The sequence below is a fragment of the Eucyclogobius newberryi genome, unplaced genomic scaffold, assembly GCF_026437365.1.
Source record: "Eucyclogobius newberryi isolate DKJ021-1_F unplaced genomic scaffold, fEucNew1.0.hap1 SCAF_8, whole genome shotgun sequence".
NCBI lineage: Eukaryota > Metazoa > Chordata > Actinopteri > Gobiiformes > Gobiidae > Eucyclogobius > Eucyclogobius newberryi.
The window spans coordinates 15,047,836-15,068,016 of NW_027316500.1; the positions used below are offsets into that span (position 1 = coordinate 15,047,836).

General features: G+C 40.7%; 2 protein-coding genes and 1 long non-coding RNA gene across 4 annotated transcripts; 2 read left to right on the forward strand and 1 right to left on the reverse strand.

Annotated features, from left to right (window-relative positions):
- Positions 1–3,811: 3,811 nt before the first annotated feature.
- On the reverse strand, positions 3,812–18,718 carry rassf4a (Ras association domain family member 4a). 2 transcript variants are annotated; one of them, XM_072437040.1, is made up of 11 exons: positions 18,580–18,718; positions 14,326–14,394; positions 14,193–14,268; positions 8,434–8,540; positions 7,647–7,723; positions 7,221–7,387; positions 6,783–6,884; positions 6,232–6,283; positions 6,010–6,131; positions 4,809–4,906; positions 3,812–4,175 (listed from the first exon to the last, which is right to left on the reverse strand). In XM_072437040.1, exons 2-11 carry the CDS (start codon positions 14,376–14,378, stop codon positions 4,106–4,108), a joined length of 924 nt encoding a protein of 307 aa, XP_072293141.1. In that variant the 5' UTR covers positions 14,379–14,394; positions 18,580–18,718; the 3' UTR covers positions 3,812–4,105. The 2 variants fall into 2 exon arrangements, with proteins under 2 accessions (XP_072293141.1, XP_072293142.1); XM_072437041.1 differs by having other exon boundaries at positions 14,326–14,391; positions 18,580–18,702.
- On the forward strand, positions 9,598–10,709 carry LOC140351267 (uncharacterized). Its single transcript, XR_011925346.1, has 2 exons — positions 9,598–9,916; positions 10,313–10,709. It is a non-coding gene; the product is annotated as an uncharacterized lncRNA (long non-coding RNA).
- Positions 15,109–16,475, forward strand: LOC140351080 (C-X-C motif chemokine 10-like). Its single transcript, XM_072436739.1, has 4 exons — positions 15,109–15,252; positions 15,420–15,549; positions 15,632–15,715; positions 16,030–16,475. Exons 1-4 carry the CDS (start codon positions 15,186–15,188, stop codon positions 16,160–16,162), a joined length of 414 nt encoding a protein of 137 aa, XP_072292840.1. The 5' UTR covers positions 15,109–15,185; the 3' UTR covers positions 16,163–16,475.
- Positions 18,719–20,181: the final 1,463 nt, after the last annotated feature.

A 20,181-nucleotide genomic window follows, 5' to 3' on the forward strand; every position in this document is an offset into this window, starting at 1 on the left:
CCTGGGGCTAGCGGTCAAGAAGAGGTTGACAGATCGCCTTTCTGTTTTCACGTCGGAACTTATAGCGATACGGTTGGCGTTGGAATGGGCGGAATCTGCTTTGCAGTGTTGCGGCATTGTGGTGGCCTCTGACAGCCTTTCTGCATTGCAAAGCATTAAATCTGGGAAATCGGATTGCAGACAGGATGTGTTGAATGGCATCTTCTGTCTGATGCTCTCCCTGTCCAGGAAGGATGTGAGGGTTTCCTTCATTTGGGTCCCTGCGCATGTGGGGGTGGATGGTAACGAAATGGCTGATGCACTGGCTAAACGTTCCCTTCGGCGGCCATCAATTGATGTGGCGGTTGAGTTAAGCAAATCTGAAATCAAGCCTGTTATCAAGAGTCATGTGGTCGGCCTTTGGCAGGAATTTTGGAGCCACTGTGTTACTGGACGGCATCTCTATCACATACAGGGTAGTGTGGGTCCTTGCGGGTCTGTGGGCAGGAACGCGTGGGAGGAAAGGGCCTTCGCCCGCATGAGGATTGGCCATACTGGACTCAATTGGTCACTGAGTAGGATAGGCAAACATCCGACCGGTCTGTGTGGTCACTGTCGGGTGCCAGAGACTGTCGAGCATGTGCTGATTTGCTGTGAGGCTTATGATAGGGAAAGGGCCGGGTTGGCCTTGTGGTTTCGGAATAATGGGCGGGAGTTCAATCTGCGGAACGTTCTGGCGATCCAGTCACAGGGTTTGTGTCAGGCTGTGGTTGCTTACTTATGTAGCACAGGGCTGGGTAAACGTTTATAGAGGTGGGGGGTGTTGGAGACTGAGCCGAGGATGAGGAGCAAGAGGATGTTCTAACGCGCTTGGACTTCATGGGCCTAGAAACGCCAAAGTGATGGAAGAAGGACTTCTAAAGGATAAAACGACAAAGACGTCCCATGACCTCATGGGCTTTGTAAAACAACAAAGACGTCCCATGATCTCATGGGCTTTGTACTTCCAAAGCACCGAACGTCAAAGAGGGCGAGGAAGGTGAAGAAGAGTCTCCCTGGAGTCACAAAAACACATCATGACCTCATGGGCTTTGTAACGCCAAAGCGATGGGAGGAGTACTTTTACGGACTACGACAGAGTCTGAGGACTACGAAACGTCTGAGGAATAAAGTCTGGCGGTAATGCAACACTCGGATGCCAACCGCCATAAAACAACAACAACAACAACAACATCTTCGGCTCCCGATGCGCCGTCAGGTTCCGGGGGCTCATAATGGCGGTGGTTGTCTTGCAATGAAATGCGCGTAGTCTTCGTGCTAATGGCCAGGAATTTAAGCATTTTGTCTCTACCTTGTTGAACAAGCCTCACGTTATGTGCGTGCAGGAGACTTGGTTACGACCTAGGTGGGGTTTTGGGATACAAGGGTATGTGTGTGTTAGGAATGATAGGGAGCAGGGTAGAGGCGGAGGTGTGGCTGTGTTTGTCCGAGATGACCTAAATTACGTTGTTGTCAGTGTGTGTAAAGCGCCGGAGGCCCTGGCGGTGAGGGTCTGGCTGGGTGGTGAAGCTGTTACTGTGGTTAACCTTTATAATCCGTGTGGTGAGTTAACGTTAGAGTCCTTACATAGTATCGGTAAGGATGTTCGGGGAAAGGCCGTGTGGTGTGGGGATTTTAATGCGCATAGCGCTTTGTGGGGCGGTAGTGGTACCGATAGGTATGGGCAGGTGGTAGAGGGTTTTATCAATCAAAGGGAGTTGGTTTGTCTGAATGATGGGGGTGGGACCCGCTATGATATGGGGACCGGTGCGGAAAGTGCAATAGAGGTGGGGGGTGTTGGAGACTGAGCCGAGGATGAGGAGCAAGAGGATGTTCTAACGCGCTTGGACTTCATGGGCCTAGAAACGCCAAAGTGATGGAAGAAGGACTTCTAAAGGATAAAACGAGAAAGACGTCCCATGACCTCATGGGCTTTGTAAAACAACAAAGACGTCCCATGATCTCATGGGCTTTGTACTTCCAAAGCACCGAACGTCAAAGAGGGCGAGGAAGGTGAAGAAGAGTCTCCCTGGAATAAAGCCGGTTGGTCTCTGACACAATGGAAGAAGGACTTCTAAAGGATAAAACGACAAAGACGTCCCATGACCTCATGGGCTTTGTAAAACAACAAAGACGTCCCATGATCTCATGGGCTTTGTACTTCCAAAGCACCGAACGTCAAAGAGGGCGAGGAAGGTGAAGAAGAGTCTCCCTGGAATAAAGCCGGTTGGTCTCTGACACAACAACTATTCTAGTCACAAAAACACATCATGACCTCATGGGCTTTGTAACGCCAAAGCGATGGGAGGAGTACTTTTACGGACTACGACAGAGTCTGAGGACTACGAAACGTCTGAGGAATAAAGTCTGGCGGTAATGCAACACTCGGATGCCAACCGCCATAAAACAACAACAACAACAACAACAACAACAACAACAACTATTCTAGTCACAAAAACACATCATGACCTCATGGGCTTTGTAACGCCAAAGCAATGGGAGGAGTACTTTTACGGACTACGACAGAGTCTGAGGACTACGAAACGTCTGAGGAATAAAGTCTGGCGGTAATGCAACACTCGGATGCCAACCGCCATAAAACAACAACAACAACAACAACAACATCTTCGCCCGCATGAGGATTGGCCATACTGGACTCAATTGGTCACTGAGTAGGATAGGCAAACATCCGACCGGTCTGTGTGGTCACTGTCGGGTGCCAGAGACTGTCGAGCATGTGCTGATTTGCTGTGAGGCTTATGATAGGGAAAGGGCCGGGTTGGCCTTGTGGTTTCGGAATAATGGGCGGGAGTTCAATCTGCGGAACGTTCTGGCGATCCAGTCACAGGGTTTGTGTCAGGCTGTGGTTGCTTACTTATGTAGCACAGGGCTGGGTAAACGTTTATAGAGGTGGGGGGTGTTGGAGACTGAGCCGAGGATGAGGAGCAAGAGGATGTTCTAACGCGCTTGGACTTCATGGGCCTAGAAACGCCAAAGTGATGGAAGAAGGACTTCTAAAGGATAAAACGACAAAGACGTCCCATGACCTCATGGGCTTTGTAAAACAACAAAGACGTCCCATGATCTCATGGGCTTTGTACTTCCAAAGCACCGAACGTCAAAGAGGGCGAGGAAGGTGAAGAAGAGTCTCCCTGGAATAAAGCCGGTTGGTCTCTGACACAACAACTATTCTAGTCACAAAAACACATCATGACCTCATGGGCTTTGTAACGCCAAAGCGATGGGAGGAGTACTTTTACGGACTACGACAGAGTCTGAGGACTACGAAACGTCTGAGGAATAAAGTCTGGCGGTAATGCAACACTCGGATGCCAACCGCCATAAAACAACAACAACAACAACAACAACATCTTTAACAGTATTATCACTTGAGAGAACAACATATCCACTTTCCTGAGCGACTTGAATCTTCTATTCATTCAATAATTTTCTACCACTTGTTCTCTTTCAGGGTCGTGTGTGACTGGAGCCTATCCCAGTGACTTTGGGCCTTAGGCGGGGTACACCCTGGACAGTGGCCAACTTGTCGCAGGGCCTGAATCTTCTTTGTCCTAATAAAACAAGCCAATCCGAACACAATCCGAGGAACCACCCTGATCCTCATTGTGTAAAGCAGCAGTTTGGCTCTCCGGCACACCCTGAGCTCATGGGAACTCACTGCAATCAGAGGCTCTCGGAAACAATGCCAATCTCTACCTCTGTTAAAACAAAAACATTTGTCGAACTGTGTGCATGTGTAAACAAAACAAGAATTGATGCGAACACCATTACATTTTAAGATTACATTGTGAATTTATTGAAAAGTTAAACATGATAAAGTATGTTTGTATAAATGAATCAAATTTTGATACAAAATACCATAATAGAGTTATTAAACATGGTATAAAATTATTAAAGTACTAAGACTATAGTTACAAAAACAGCTTTTGTGGTAGCCTACATTAATAACAGTAGAAACACATTGGCGCTAACATACAACATTATTTTGTGCAGCCTCGGATTGCTCCATCATAAACATTCCTTGTTTTTATGTCGTTTCTAATGCAAATTGATCCATCCATTAGGTTCAGGCTCTGTCGCTGTTCAGAGCCTTGTCTTCAATCTGGTGTTGAATCATGGATTTAAGTGCACTGTATCTGCAGAAATTAAAAACAAATAAATGAGACTTTGAGCACCATATTCCTTTCAATAGCACATCTACACATTTTCACTCTAACATATATACATAAAGCAAAAATAATCATGTCTTAAGGTTAAACATGTTTTGAGACATTCAACATTAAGCACTGTTTAATATCTGTGTTTTAATCAATTCAAACCATGTAATGTGTCCATGCGTTCACCGATTATTCATAATTAACTCAAAATGAGTAAGATCTTATGCAGTTATACCATAATAATACATTTTTATAGTGAGAAAGTTTAAGAAAATGGGTATAACTGTCATATTGTGAATTACAAAAAAATAGAATAAAGATATTCTTTGCTGTAGCTAAGCACATTGTAAAATGCTTCCACAGACACACTTTTGTTGATACTATCAGAAGGCCAGCTCCTCAGTCATATGAGTTAGAGATTACACAACTACAAACACAGACTGATAAATGCCTAACATTGACACAGATTCTATGTCAACAGGCTTGTTTTGAGCTGTAAGGAGACAGATGTTGAGGGAAAATAATGTGATTGATGTGATTCAAAATCTTATCAAAGAGTCCTTTGTTTGTTTAACGTAAACTAGTTAATAGTGATGGGAACTAATAACTTACTTTTTGGTCAGTTTGCCGATTTCCCGCTCCTCTTCCTCTTTTAGTTTCTCCACAAAACTGTCTAAAACGGGAATCTCAAACTTTATATATTGAGCAACCTGAAAAGAAAAACAGCAGCTGGGTTATCTCAAGGTTAAGTGGATATTTTGTTGAGTTTCTAGAGAAGTGATCAAAAGAAAATGGGGTGAATCAGAAGTAAAGTAAAACATGTTTTACAACACATGAGTGGGACGTAATGACATAGCACGCACAGGCTAGTGAATAGTTTGTAGCATTATGGAGTTTTTAATGGACAAGGCGTCAGAATAGTATGTTGCTCTGCTGAAACCTTAGCTGACCAACCATGGTAACGTTGCATAACACAAGGTTATTTTTGTTGTCTATGTCACTATTAGACAACTCCAGACAAATGTTATTTCAGATCACTGCAAAGGGAAAGCATGTGAACTGCTGGATGGATGCATTATGTCACCAGTGCAAGTTTAAAAAGGAGTTTAGTTTATAGATTTACATTATTTAACAGAATTTGCTTAATGAACTGCCGTGGGTAGAGTAACAACTGTACTCAAGCAAGAGTAACGTTACGTTTAAATATTACCCTGGTCGTGACATATAGTTGACTAGTAATTGGAAGGAGGGGTTACACCGACTAATTGGAAGGACAACGCTTTATAATGCACAGAATCTAGTATCTAAGAAGAAATGTATAAACACAAATTCCCATCTGAAGGAGTTGTGCAAGAAATACAAATGTTGAAATAATTTAATATTGTCAACATAAAGCTTTTGTCACTTGTAGATTTACTCACAGAGTGAGTGTACAGTTACAAAATATGACTTCTAGTATCCAGTCTAAAAACTACTCTCAGAAGTACAATTTAATAAAAAAGTGACTTAGGTAAACGGTAACTGACTACTATCTACCCGTGTTATTCCATTTTTTATACCTTTATACGTTCTGATTACTGTGTTTCCCACACTCAAACAGAACACTAGTTGCTCAGGTCAAGCTATTGTTACACCAACTTGGCACAGGTCATCTCGCAGCTTTCTGCTAAAATTAGCCTCCCACAAAGTAATTTATGCTTGCTCCATTGTGTCTTTGTTTGTGTTTGCTCAGAGAAGTCCAACACATTAAGCAGGTCACAGATTGTGGACACGATGTGAAAGCAGAGAGTGGAGGCAGGATGCCAAGACTCACATCGTAAGTGACTTCCTCCCCCAGGTCAGCCTCCATGATAAAGATCTTGGAGATTTTTTCACAGGGCCCATAAAGCACCCGGGTCACTAAGGGATACTCTCCATCTTTAAACCGTGTCTTTTCTGTGGGATAGGACCAAACAAGCAGAAAACAGAGTCAAACCATAACCATAAACTTATCAAACTGTGCAGAAGAAAAACAAAAAAACAAAACTAATCTTACCCCCAGTCTCATGCACCATGTAAAGAACAAACTCCTCACATTTATTCTCAACCTATAAGATAACAGAATCATTATTTATTTTATATGTCCAGTGCCCAAAAATGTTTTATGTAATGATAAAAAATAAAAATAATAATCTGAAATGCACTCCCAAAAGGTTATGGGAGTTGAAATTTTCTTGAAGCTTTCTGTATGTTTACAGTTGGTACATTCTCTCACAGCTGCCCTGGAGCATGCATGTAAACCTCATGTGACGCTGGGTTGTTGTTGACATTAAGAGCTGTTACACCGACCTCGGAGCACAGGCAAGGAGGCTTTCCCGGACACAACAGCGGTCTGGAGTGGTTTAGTAGTAATTAGACGAGTACTTCTCGTGACCATGAAGCTGTATTTGTCATATGTGCACGGCAGAACCCCATAATTGAGAGGCAGACTGGAAGTAACCCACTGAAATTATGGCCTATATTATATAAAAATACTATTGAATGCAAGAATTAAAAATATATATTTTTTGTATGTAGACAAAAACCAGAAAGAGACAACCAGCTCACCCTGAACTTGTGAAGCAGAAGGTTGAGCACTTGAACTGTGGTCATTGAGCTGTTGACTCTGACATTCGTGACCGACCCAAATGCTGGTGTGAATACTGATGTCTGAAGCAAAAGAAAAACAACAACAACAACATGTTAACATTACAGGTAATTCTGTCACTCACAGCTGTGATTCCAGCTCTGGTACAGTTCGAACCAGTTTGAGCAGGAAAACGGAAAGGAAATCCCAGCAGTGTGCAGTACATGTTCAACTGTTTCTGAGAAACTGCTGGACAGGCCTAAGTAACCTTCAGCAACACCTTAATATAATGAGCCCACAGCTGCCTTTTGACTTTACAGGCACATCCACTGAGGAAGCCTTGGCCCCTCTGCACCTGAACATGTGTCAAAACCAGGATACACTAATGGCCGACAGTTATTGTGTGGTGATTGTAGCACCTTGTGGTTGTAGAAGTGTCCGTTAATGGAGAAGCGGTGTGTGCGCAGCCGCTGCAGACTTTCAGAGGTGTGCGTCTTTGTCCTCCTCTGAACTCTCATGAACGAGGCGTCACTGCGAGTCCTGAGCAGCTGTGGGGAGTCGTCCTCCTCTCCAGAAACTTCTCCACCTCAAACACAAAACAGCACTTTAAATATTGCAGTGCCGTAATTTACAGTTACAATAGAGCAGTTTTTGTTTCCAATTCTAATGCATTTCAGATTATTACTACCAAAATGATGACATAATGTGATTTAAGAGTTGTTTTTGTGTGTGAAACATGTGAGGAGATACCTTAACAGTGGAAATGCTGACAAGAGCACTTCTACGCGTTAATCTGGTTTAGTCTAATCTGTGATAATGCGTGTTACCACACGTGTTTTACACACCTGAGGAGCCACTGCCTCGAGATCTGTCCAGGGGATTATTGTTGGATTCTCCTGACAGCTTCTTGGGCACGGTCAATCTGCAGAGAAATAAAATGTAGTGGATACAGAGGGAGCACCGGGTGACAAGCAAGTCACAGTTTTGTGGTCGTTTTGACCTCAGGAGATTTACTTTCCAAGATAACAGCTTCTGCCACAGAGGATAGATCATTTGGGGATTGTAAACAGTCGACACACAGTGTAAACAATAGTGAATTCAAGCTGACATATAGGAAGATGATTAATTTAGGTTTAAGGATGTTAGTCAATGTTCAGTGGTCTCCTCAGTGTAAAACCTTTGATTGTATTACAGAGCCACTTTTAGATTGTTACGCTTGGTTGATGTTTTTATTAGTTTGTTTTAAAGTAAAATCTTTAGCCATCTGTACTTCACTTTAGTAATTTAGATGCCTAAATTGCCTAAAGGTTTCCTGGACTGCACTTTGAGCAAACTAAATATACACATACAATTCATGACAAAAACTAGGGAACTGATTTGAATTGATGAACAAAGTGATGAACAAAGATCAGCACAATTTGATATCAAAATAGCAGCTTAGCTTTAACAGTTTTCTATTTCTATGTGAAATACATTTTACTCTTAAATTTTTTTTTCTTCAAACGAGTACTTCAAAACGTATACGCTACTTACATTTTATTCGAGTATTTTTGCACCTGTATCTGTACTTTTACTCAAGTAACAAAATTGAATATTTCTTCCATCACTGGTTTAACGTTTCTTCTGTCCTACCTGTGGAGCTGAAACCTCTCGTTGTCATCGTGCATCTGAAGCCTGATTGGTCGTCGCAGGCCCCAGTAAATGTTCAGGAGCCCCTCGAGGATGAGCTCTCCGTCCTCCTGCACACAACACACACATACAACACTGTAACAATGGGGATCAAAAGAGCAGCTCTGGGAGGATATCCTACTGGCCGACTGCCACAGGAGCTCAAAATCAGGTGTACGTGCAGAAATGGACGATCATAACTACAGTGAAATTCCACCTTCTCCACCTTCTTTTCCAAATAGAGCACAAGACAGAAGTCACGTCTGGGTCAAAAATGAGAATTGGTCACGTACACCGAGAAAATGTGTCTGGAGCTATTTTTATAATTTGAAAGTCTCCTAAAAAGGCCCAGTGTCATAGTCAAATAGTTTAGCATTTGAATATGGGTGATTTTTTTTGCTGGATAAATTCTGTTGTTTCAGAAGGCAGTCTATTCAACCCGAATTCCACTGATGGAAAAGTGTACAAATCAATTTCATAGTCAGATTGTAAACTCAAGACTGGTTATCTAATAGTCAGAAGACCACCTAATCAGCTGATCAAGTCAAAAGTCAGTTGGTCTGCATGTCCTAGGGCCATTTAAAAACACAAAATGTATGTAGAAAGGACCCAAGTCTGACTACATTTCCTAACACAATCCCTTGACCAGCCAATTGTAGTTTTATTTTTTTTAACACTCTGAGCCTAAATGTATAACAATTGTCAATCCTTTTGGCAAATTTCCTGCAGTCATTGCTCAAAGCAACCATTAGTATTTATCCAGGCTTGGGATTGCCACAAATGAAGCACTATGCTGTGACTCTCAGTTATTATTATGTATTATGACCACAATGCAATGCTTAACTTCTATTGAAGAAAATGGTGCAAGAAAATCTGAAATATAACCATGTTCATCACATTTTAGTAAAAAGGTATACCGTAAACCAACCTGCCATATGCACTTTACATCAAAATGTTTCTAGTTCTTTCTCTTACTGCACACAGAATAACACAGTAAAGTACAGAGGGTTTGGGAGGAGTCTTCATTGTTTTTGCAGTATAAACATTGGGACCAGCTGCACCACTGAACCTTGGTACCCCGCCACTCCTGCTTCCTGAACACTCACTCCACCTGCCCCCCCTGTTACACACACACACACACACACACACACACACACACACACACACACACACACACACACACACACACACACACACACACACACACACACACACACACACACACACACACACACACACACACACACACACACACACACACACACACACACACACACACACACACACACACACACTTAATTTTAGCAGCATGGACTAATCTCTCACTGCGCGGTGTCTCTATAAAGCCTGGATACGCATTCTGGTCCAGTCAGAAGCAACACGGACACAAGACTTGACAACATCATCGCTGCCAGAATTGAACAAAGCTGTTGAAACAACCACAAAGGTAAGGGGTCTTCTTCCATTTCAAACAAACAGACTTACGGTTTAGTACAAAGTATTTTTCAGCATCAAATTCAATTTTTGAAATTTAGGACACATTTTGTAAACATGCACTTTTATCTAGTAGTGCAAGTCCTCTGGCTACTAAACTGTTGTGATACGAGCCATTTATATTAAAAGTGAAACAAATACATGGCGTTTAAATTAGTTTAAGTTAGTTTTGTTTGTTTGTTTTCTCAATAAGAGAATCTGCTCTTCGTTTAGAAATCTCGAATGCTGATCAATCTGAAATTTGACCAGACGTCTCCATCAAAAAGACCCAAGCATTGACTAGTCGAAAGGACTGAAGATCGATCTCAGCATTTGAATCTAAAACATGCTTTTATTTTTCTTTGAACAGAATGAAACCCAGACGACTGCTGCTGTCCCTGCCTCATCTCCCCACTATCACAGAGACGCTGGAGGACGGTTCTCCCCAGAGTCTGCCTGTGTACCAGCCGGCTCACAACTTACCCTCTTTGGATGATTATATGGCCAGTATGAGGGCCCTGGCTTGTTCCCCTGAGGCCCCCTGCTGTGGACCTGTGCGTCTCCAGAGAGGACAGAGGGGGCGGCCCAGCTCTAAAGCCCAAATGAAGCTGCCTGCAACGGCCTCTTTCTCTCGTGGATCTCCTCGAGCACTAAGAACTTGCAGGAGTCTGGCCCAGAGCCCAGAGGAGTTGAGGCTGAGCCGAGAGAGAGACAGCAGGGGCAAGGACCCGCTGGACTGGTTATTTGGACAAAGGACTTGAAGGAGCTGCTTTGGATGAAACCTTGGGGATATGTCTGATAAAGAAATATGCTGGACGACCTCAGTGTCAGCTTGGAGTCTGAAGACTGAACAATGTGCAGGACCACAATGTACCTCTATTTAATATTTATACACTTACTCATTGCATGTTTACATTGTTTAACATTTTTTTTATTGTCGTTTTTAATTAAAAAAAAGTTTAAGAATTGTATTTTCAAGTTGTTGTGTTTTATTTATGGCATCTAAAAACAAAACATAAGCCTTCTTTTCAATTGGCGATTTAATTTTTACCCGGAGCATTTTTTCTGTATTTTTTTTTGTAATCATGGCCTAACAAATGCAGTAAATTGTCTTGTGTTAGAGATTGATTCCAGACATGTTAGTTTAATGTCTCACTGGTTCCTGATTCCTGCCTTCTTTCCTGTGCATGGAACTTTAATAAGTTTAAAAGAAGATAATTTAATAAATACACAGCCCTGTGAAACAAACCAAAATGTCTCTAAAAGACACACACGAGAGTGTAGAGCTACAACTACTAACCAGATTAATCTGTATTTATCAGTATTGAAGTAATTCATAACTAATCTGTAAATTATTATCGCTATAGCAATAAAACATAGGCTATAAAATGTGTTATGAGAAATTTGGAGCAGTAAACAGTGCATATTTTGTAGCAGCATTAAAGAACGTTATGTAGAAAAAGATTCAGTTTTTCTAAAAACAGAACTCTACAATGGAACACTCCTGGATGAATGAGGGATTACATCCACATAAGGTAAGGTAATAATTATCATTCAGTTACATCTTAACCATCAATAAACTGGTGGACACTGCACTCAAGTCTAAAGTTCAATATAAGTGAAGTACTGCCCTTTTGTGGTTGGCACCTGCAACTGACAAAACAATTCTCTTAAGCGCCACTAGAGGTCCTCACTGGCACAAGTCGTAATAAACCAATGACCAAACTGGGACCACTTGGTGTTTTTTCTTCTGTTCCTTGTTCTGAGACAATTTTATGACAATATATGGGACACATCTGATTGATTGGTACTCAAAATAATTAAACGAAATGGCTAAATGTATGAACATGAGTAGTTTTAAAGTTAATCTAGATAACAACTGGGTTTCTAAAACATTGTCTGGATGACAACCTTTGAAACTTTTTCTACTATGGACCTGAGAAAATGAGGGATTACAGCTTGTTGAAATTGTTATGAACATATGATTGAGAGTATTGGGTAAAAGTGCAAGTTAGAATTTGTTCCCTGATGTTTACTTTAGCTTGAAGTGAAACCGTCCCACATGAACTGTCAACTGATAATACCTGGGATATGATGCCATGGTGTGGAGTTTTACTATTCCTCTTCTTGTCCTATGTAGTTAAGCGGCATTAAAGTGTAGTGTATGAGTGTGTATGTATGAGTGTGTTCACTCTACTGTCTATTAATGATATTGCAATTTCATGGTGGTTTCTCATTCCCATAACTACGCTCCTTAAATGATGTGGTCTGGTCTGGTCTTGGACTGAGGCCATGAATGGTGAGTCACTGATGAGTAACCCCTTTGTCCTCAGAACATGGGCTCAGAGAAACTATAAACCGGTCAAATGACCTAGATTTGACATTCTTAAATAATCCTCTTGGGATTTAAGGACGACAATGTTCATTGCTCAATTGCTAATTGTCATTATAAAAGAATAAAAAAAACACACTGTATTTCAGTCTTTGCTCTGGCTGTTAATGTCACATCAACAGTACTTTTTCCTTCTGAACATTTAATTTCATAAAGCTGGTCACATATTAAATGAATGGTGAAATCTTTCATTCACAATGTTGTTTGATCAGGTTGCCAATAGTCATAAATAATCATAAAATCGTGAGTTCACTCAATAAATATAATACTATAATTTGATACTGCAACATCAATATTGGGGTTTGGATGAGATGTATTTGATACAATGTTTTGCACTGTTGGAAGCTTATACAGGGATGTAGAGTAGACAGAGACACGTGTGCTGCGACAAAAAGTCAACACTTGAAAGAAAATGAATCCGCACAGCGGTTCTTTAGCGCTCCAGCTTTTTATTTTCAATTTGTTACACCACATGTAACATTTTAGGTCAAAGTCCTTCTTAAGACATAAAAGATTTTAAATTTGCTTTGTACACACAAACCGGTCATTTGACACAACATGTGACCAAAAGTCATCAATACAAATTTCCAAATCGACAGTTCAAATATCACAGTGAATTAAGTTTAAGAGTTGAAACATATAAATACTTCACAAATCTGTCATAAAATACTATTACTTCTGAATACTTTTGGTCACATGGTCTATCAGGTGACGAATTGATCTGTATAACTAGATGAATGAAAACATTTCATGCCTGAAGAAGGACTTTGACCAGTAATGCCACATGTGGAATTATCGAAAAGAAACCAAAGAACTGATGTGCTATTTCTCCAAACAGGTCACAGGTAGCACTGACAGTAATGCACATCTGTATTTGATTCTTGTGCCAGGAAAGGAGATTGTTGTCTGTATTTCAAGTGGATATGCTTGGTGGAGATATGCACAGCAATGTTGACTGGATTAATAGCTGTGGCGTAGGATTTGAGTGATGCAGCTTGTCCAGCAGACCCACAGGCATCTGGCACCACCGTCACTCTTTCTGTTTGGTGGTGGTTAGTGACCAGTCAAAAAAATGACAAATGAATAAAGTGTTTCCTGTGTCTTGACCTAAATCATCATAATCATTTCTGGCCGTCTAGAGATTAAGTGATGACAAAAGACCTTAATACCACGATGGGGTGCCTCATGACCCACTACTAACCTCTTTATGTTGTTGTGTCATATAAACAATTTGTCCTTCCCTATCATTACAGATAACTAATCACTTCTGACACCATTATCATTCTCATATACAGAATATTCAGTGACTGGACTGTACCGGCACATGTATGTTGTATGAAGCAGGTTTTGCCAAAGGGGGAATTTCCCAGGATGACCAGAGTGAGTCTGTACAATTGGACAACTCAAAACATCATGACCAGCTTTTCCTTCATCGCAGCAGTGTATAGTGAGACACACAAAGGGAAACTCCGGACCATAAAACCCATAGTATAAGAATGTAACAAATCACCACATTGCTGCAAACACCTTCACAGCCCCAACCACAACAGTAAAACATCGAAATGTGCTTTGCAAAGCATTTGGCATGACGTTTCCATGCCCCTATTGAAAAATATTGTCATTTCTTTAACTGAATGCCAACCTTAATGTGTTGAGCTTGCAAACGCGCAGCTCAAGTAATTGCAGTTCTACGTCTCGTGCCTCACTTTACTTGTATGCATGTGAATCAGATTTATGCTTAAACTGATTCCAGGTCTTGTGTGACTCTTTTTACAGATCTGCTTGGCAACACTTTCTCGCACAAGGAAGAGTAACCCTGTCCAACATTGAATATATTATGGCCTCGTTATGTTCTTACCTCGCAAGTTCTCAGCTGGAAGTTTTTGCCTTCGTGGTAACAGTTGTAGGTCCGAAGAAGAGAAAAGATGTCAGCCCTAAAATAAAGTAAATGTTCAGTGTTGATTAAGAACACAGTGACATATAAGAATTACCGTGGAATGAGTTTCTCTTCACTGAGCTTCACACATGACTGCTGCTCACACATTTTGGCCAAAACCCTGCTGTGGAAACAAGCAAAATAAAGAGCTTGAATATGTAAGACTCGAAAACAATATGAAAATGATTTTTAATAGTGTGTTTTTTATTTTGTATTGATATTATAAGAGAGGAAATTAGGAGTAAGAAAAGTTAGAGAGATCGTTTTGGGTTTGAACAGGGAACAGGATTCATATCATATCATTCAAATTATGTTTGTTTATTAGTAAAGTTCGTCATAAAATAATCAAACACACTTTCCAGTTAATATTTTCTGTCTTTGTCCTGGTCTTGTAGATTTAGATTCACAACAAAGTAAAGTAAACATGGTACTTTCTTTCTTCTGCAGGATTCAGAATTAGGGGAAATCACATGGTGCTGTTGACACTGTGCCAGCGAACAGGTAAAAGCTTTGTGACAAAGGCCAAGTGCTGTAAAATACTGCATTATTATCCTTGAATTCCAAGATACTAACACACACCTATGCACACGGGTCACAAAAACACATTTATCAGTTTAACAAAAGAAGGTTGAAGGTTTTTTTAGCAAAATTAGTCATGTTTACAGGATGCACATTGAGCTGCACAGTATGCTTTGAGTGTCCTTATCGCTGTCAGTTATTTTAGGCATAAATTCTTAAAGTAATGCCCTTGATCCATGCATCATCCCTGATCCCATGACTTAATCTTAAGAGTGAAAGTGGGATGGGGACTTTCTTTTGGAAAACCCAGTCGCTGCAGTGTGCGGGGGAGGAGCTTGGGTATAAAAGAGCTTCACATGTGTGTGAGGGGCTCAGTACCGCCTGTCCTGCTTCACAATGGAGCTGTATCCAAGAGCCCTCTGTCAATTTGGCGTTCTGATTGTTCTCTTCACACTTCTCTCAGGTAATAACATTCTCATAATTGCCTATTTTGTAATTATTATCAAGAAATGAGTGAATATTATTTAGTGTTTTCTTTGTGGATTAATTTGGGCTTGTGGTTAACTTTGCGTTCCCGTAGCGACATCCTGAATGATCCTCTAATCTTGTTGCGCGTCTGTGTTTGCGCAGTGAGACAGTCTGGCAGCACGTTTGTCCCGGGACGATGTTTATGTCCCAGAACCCAACCAGGAGTCAGAGGTCCCTTCAAAGAGCTGTCGGTCTACCCCAAAAGCCCCAGCTGTGACAAGATGACAGTCATGTAAGAATCAACTATTGCATTTACGGTATATTCAATTGTACATTAGAATGCAGGAGTTTAAAAATCAATGTGTTATTTTTAGTGTGACATTGAAGCGGAACAATGAACCAGTGTGTGTAAGTCCAGAGGGTCCGATGGGCAAACAGATGATTCGATGTTGGAATAGGTAAGTTTTGCACTACAAACTAGGCCATTAGAAGGGTTGTACGATATAATATACCATGTAGAGTTCCAGTAAACAACACAACTCATGCTGCATGTGGTCAAACCGGTTTCAGTAATAACATAGCAGCAGGCTTAAACAAACATTTAGAAACACGATTTTGAACATTATACAACCGCAATTCAAAAATAAAGTTGGGATAAAAATATTTGGAAAAGAGATCATTTTACATAGAAGGGTCACACAATCTTAATCACTGATGTTTCTTTTTAAAGCCTTGCCGTTTGACTAAATTTGATGCTTTTTCTTTCCCCCAGGGCCCATAAGCTCGGCCGTAATGTGAAACTATGCCTCAGGAGGAGCAGGAGACGGGCAAAAGGTCAACGTCAGAGGCCGCGTCAAAGACACCGGGGTCAGCAGCACAGCGAGTCGTCCTCCACATCACAGTAAACCATCTCTGGGGTCAACTACAGCAGAGGGAGATTTGTGCTCTGGCCACTTCCAAGAACTGATGGGAGTGGAGCTGTCTAAAACCAACAGAACATTTATAATGTGTTCATTTCAGCCATGTTCTTGCTATCTGCAGACAACAGTTGGTGGCTTTATTGTATCGGACTGATTTACACTTAGGCCCTGGTGGCTTATTATCTGTATATGGAACGTGTATGACTTTATAACTTTATGTAGACTGCTGACATTCCTTTGTATTTATTTTGTATAACATTTTGTACGTTTGTAATAAAAGCGAACAGAGCTATTGTGATTCACGTCTTCTTAAAAAGGTGTAGTGTTTCATGTCGAGGATCTGCCACCAGAAGTTACATGTTAGACCTTTTAAATGGGAAACTTTTGTAAAAGCTGGTTTCTGTTTTGAGGATATGGACTTGGCAGAACTTTGTAATAGCATTAGGAAGTGACCCAGCAACAGACACAATGCAAACATGAAACACAGCAGCTAACGGAAGCCCAAATATGACCCTGTCCTTTTTGGGGATAAGGTTTTTCTACAGCGGCAGGCCAACACTTGTAATCACTAGGGATCACTGTTGATATGAGTGGTTGTTTTGGAAATAACATGATCTCCAACCAACCGTGACAGAGGTATTAGACAGGACAGGCCAAAGAAGGAGATATTGTAACCAATCGTAACCAACTTTCACTGACTTTGCTGCACCCTTACCAATCCTGTCAGGCAACGTGGAAAACAGACGTGCTCCAACCTGCCTGTCATTGATTTTGAGTTTTATCTCAGATTATTAGTCCAGTTAACTCATCTGAAAAGTGAAAGTAAAGCGGTTCACAGACAGTATGGCCCTTGTGCAGCCTGGAAAAGGGACTTTCCTTATCACAAAATCTACAAGTCATGTGACCGGGAGAGGGAAGATTGAGCAACCACTTTGGTAAACAATTATGAGATCTACAATCAAGATGTAATCATGGTATTAGAAAACCCAAATCATCATTTAAGGGAGAGACTGTTGAACAAAGCAATGCAGCTCAAAATGCTCAGGCTACACCTAAACTACTTAAGAAAAAGTCAAATCCATTTTAATAATCCATGACTAAAAGGAGTTATTAAATTCAGCTTGTAAACAGCACCGTACATGTATTTCTTAAAATGTTAATACATATTTTTCATAGCAATGATTGGCTCAAGGGTTATCTCTTATTTAAGGTTTAAACATGGTTAATTATTAACCATGGAGCCATTGGTATATCAAAAGATCAGCCAGGTTGAAAAGCAGATCATCAACCTTTATCATACTTCAATTACAGTAGTTTAATTGGTGTGGGAACATTCGTGCCTTTCAATTAACTACAACGCAGTATAAAGATTCTCACATGGTACAATACTACCACCTTTTGGCTATTTTGAGAAACGCATCTTCATAAACCAGAACAACTAAAGATTATCATTGGTGAGAAGTATTCATAGATACAGGCCTAGGCTTAATTATGTACAATGCAAACACACTAAGCAAATCTAAATATTTATCAATATGTACCTTTATCCTAATGCTCAATAACGTACATTAAGCAATACATTTGGTATTTAACGTTGTTCTTGAAGATTCTTGAAGAATTCTTTGACCATCTTTAGCACCACAAACATGGAAACTGTTTGTCGAGTCAGACAAGAGTGGAAGATGCACACTCAGCTAAACTAAAAATACCTTTGTAGGCTAAAGTGTGTTGTCTGGTGGTCATGCTGATTCGACTTTTCCTCCTCACTTACATTAATCACTTCAGAGCAATTTCATTTCCTCTGCAGTGATCCTGTGCCTGCCCCAGGTTCATAATGGGACGGTCAGTCTGACACTCATACATATTTATACACACCATAATGATAGCATAAATATTCCATAACTTAAAGGTTTCCAGTCTGTCACCATTACGATGAATTATTCAACAAAGGCACGCCAAATCCGTCACGCACGACAAAGACGCGCGGGGACAAATACTGTGTCCGTCTGTGTGGTATGATAAACACTACGTTTTGGAGTGCTTTGTGATACATATTCCGGGCTCGCTCCCAAACATGGACAAAGAATCTCCAGTGCGTGTTCGCTAATTGGGTTGATCACGGTGAGATTCAGGTCCAATTATCTTCCACCTGCAACTGCAGCTGAGCCCACCACACAGTTCCCATGTCCCGGGGACGCTTCTATGACCAACGGGGTAACGCAACCTCAAACTGAATAAACTAACACCTGCACGTTTTATGTTTGTGTTTAAATGCCTCATAATTAAGTTTAAGCGATTCCAAAGCTGTTTTTGTTTTAATTGTATTATGCAAAACTACTGAATCCTTTCGCTTTTTTGTTTCTCTTCATGCTACATTACAATAAATAAGTCTTCACTCTTACCATAGCAGGCAGTGTTTCCTTAGTCTTCTTTTTCCTTGCGTCCTCCAGCGTCTACCACAGAAAATCCCACTTATCTGTCGTGGTCTTCATGCCCCTTTTGCAGCACGCGATTCACGGCTGAACAGATAAAAGTGACAGCGTGAAGATCCAATAGAAGTCCGCAGCGTGACACTTCAACCAATCAGCTTTGAGCGGGGGCGGGGCGCGCATCTATGTCTGATTCAGTGAGCCAAATGCTTTTATTGTGGATGTATTATGGCTTTTATAAAGGGTTTTGTTTTTTATTTAGCAGTTTTCTAGCATCCATCTTAAAACACAACGTTGTTTTATGTAGACAAATAGAGGCAAGTGGGTGTTTAAAACTACGATTTGTATGATTATCACAAGCAGAGGCCTTTTTAAGCTCTATTTTTCCATGTCTTAACAATCAAGTCATTGTGAGCTGGTGGATACTTCTACCATCCTGTTGTTGCACCTGAACTGGCCCTATAGGAAACGATTGTTGGGTGGATTCACGCACAGGAAGACATTTTTTCCTGCTTCCCTTTTTCTATAATGAGTAAGATTTATGCTTCAAATGTTCAGAGGAAGTCTGTCTCTCCAACAGCATAATCACTTCCCTCCTCCTGTAGACTATGCATTTTTACACTTGGAACTTTATGGAAGGGGTAAGAAACTCACATCCCTTTATTTTCACGCGATCACTGGAAAGGCTCATTTTCAAATGGGATCCAAACACCACAGTTTAACCCTAACAAAATGGCAAACTATGGACAAAGCCTCACAGTTTTCAAAGATAAAAATAACAAGGCTTTCCTCCAGACTGCACTCACATGTCTCAATGTCATGCTCTGACACATGCTGTGGGTAAACCAGTTCAAAATACACTTTCTGTAGCTGCAGGGGATTTGAATGTGTGTCACCCTCAGAGAATAACCTACTTGTTCAACACATATGGGTTATTCCTTATGCCTTTGTGCACACGTCTGTCTGCAGTCGCATTGAGATGTCTTTTATGAAATGGGTGATTTGATGCTGTATTGATCCTTTCTTTATAGCTGCAGGGGAGAGTCAGTCTGGAGGCTCTACTCTTTCTGCAGGTTGTATTGTATCTGCAGTCTGAGGAACAAAGGCATATGAGATACAGTTTGTTTTGACAGAAGCAAAAAAAAACTGTATTGATTTATGAGCTGAAGAAGGTGAAGAGGTGCATTTCACTCAACAAAATACACAAAACATATTACATCACCGCTTATAATATTTTAGAAAGAAGAACATCTGGTGTGCAAAAAGGAAAACACAAAAAATAAGATGCTTTAGTTAGAGCAAATGAAAAAACAAAAAACAAGACAAAAATATATCCATAATATTTATACAATTTTAGAATGATTTATTATCAAATATATACGTTAAGCATACACAGAATCAAAATACTTGATTCACAAGGGAAAGTATGTTGTTGGTGCAGCAGCAGTTCCAATAAATATACATACAGTACCAAATATCCACATAAAAATGCTAAATATGAAAGTATTTACAAGGAAAGATCATGAATGCAAAACATAAATTGGCCTCTTTCTTTATATTATACTGTAGGGATTA

Excerpts from the sequence above, each read along its gene's own strand:
- rassf4a (XM_072437040.1), bottom strand. The coding sequence starts at position 14,378 with ATGTGTGAGCAGCAGTCATGTGTGAAGCTCAGTGAAGAGAAACTCATT. Across the intron at positions 7,724-8,433 it reads GAGAGGTTTCAGCTCCACAG|ATTGACCGTGCCCAAGAAGC; the intron begins GTAGGACAGAAG and ends ATTTCTCTGCAG. Across the intron at positions 6,885-7,220 it reads GACACTTCTACAACCACAAG|ACATCAGTATTCACACCAGC; the intron begins GTGCTACAATCA and ends CTTTTGCTTCAG.
- LOC140351080 (XM_072436739.1), top strand. The coding sequence starts at position 15,186 with ATGGAGCTGTATCCAAGAGCCCTCTGTCAATTTGGCGTTCTGATTGTT. Across the intron at positions 15,550-15,631 it reads TGTGACAAGATGACAGTCAT|TGTGACATTGAAGCGGAACA; the intron begins GTAAGAATCAAC and ends TGTTATTTTTAG. Across the intron at positions 15,716-16,029 it reads ATGATTCGATGTTGGAATAG|GGCCCATAAGCTCGGCCGTA; the intron begins GTAAGTTTTGCA and ends TCTTTCCCCCAG.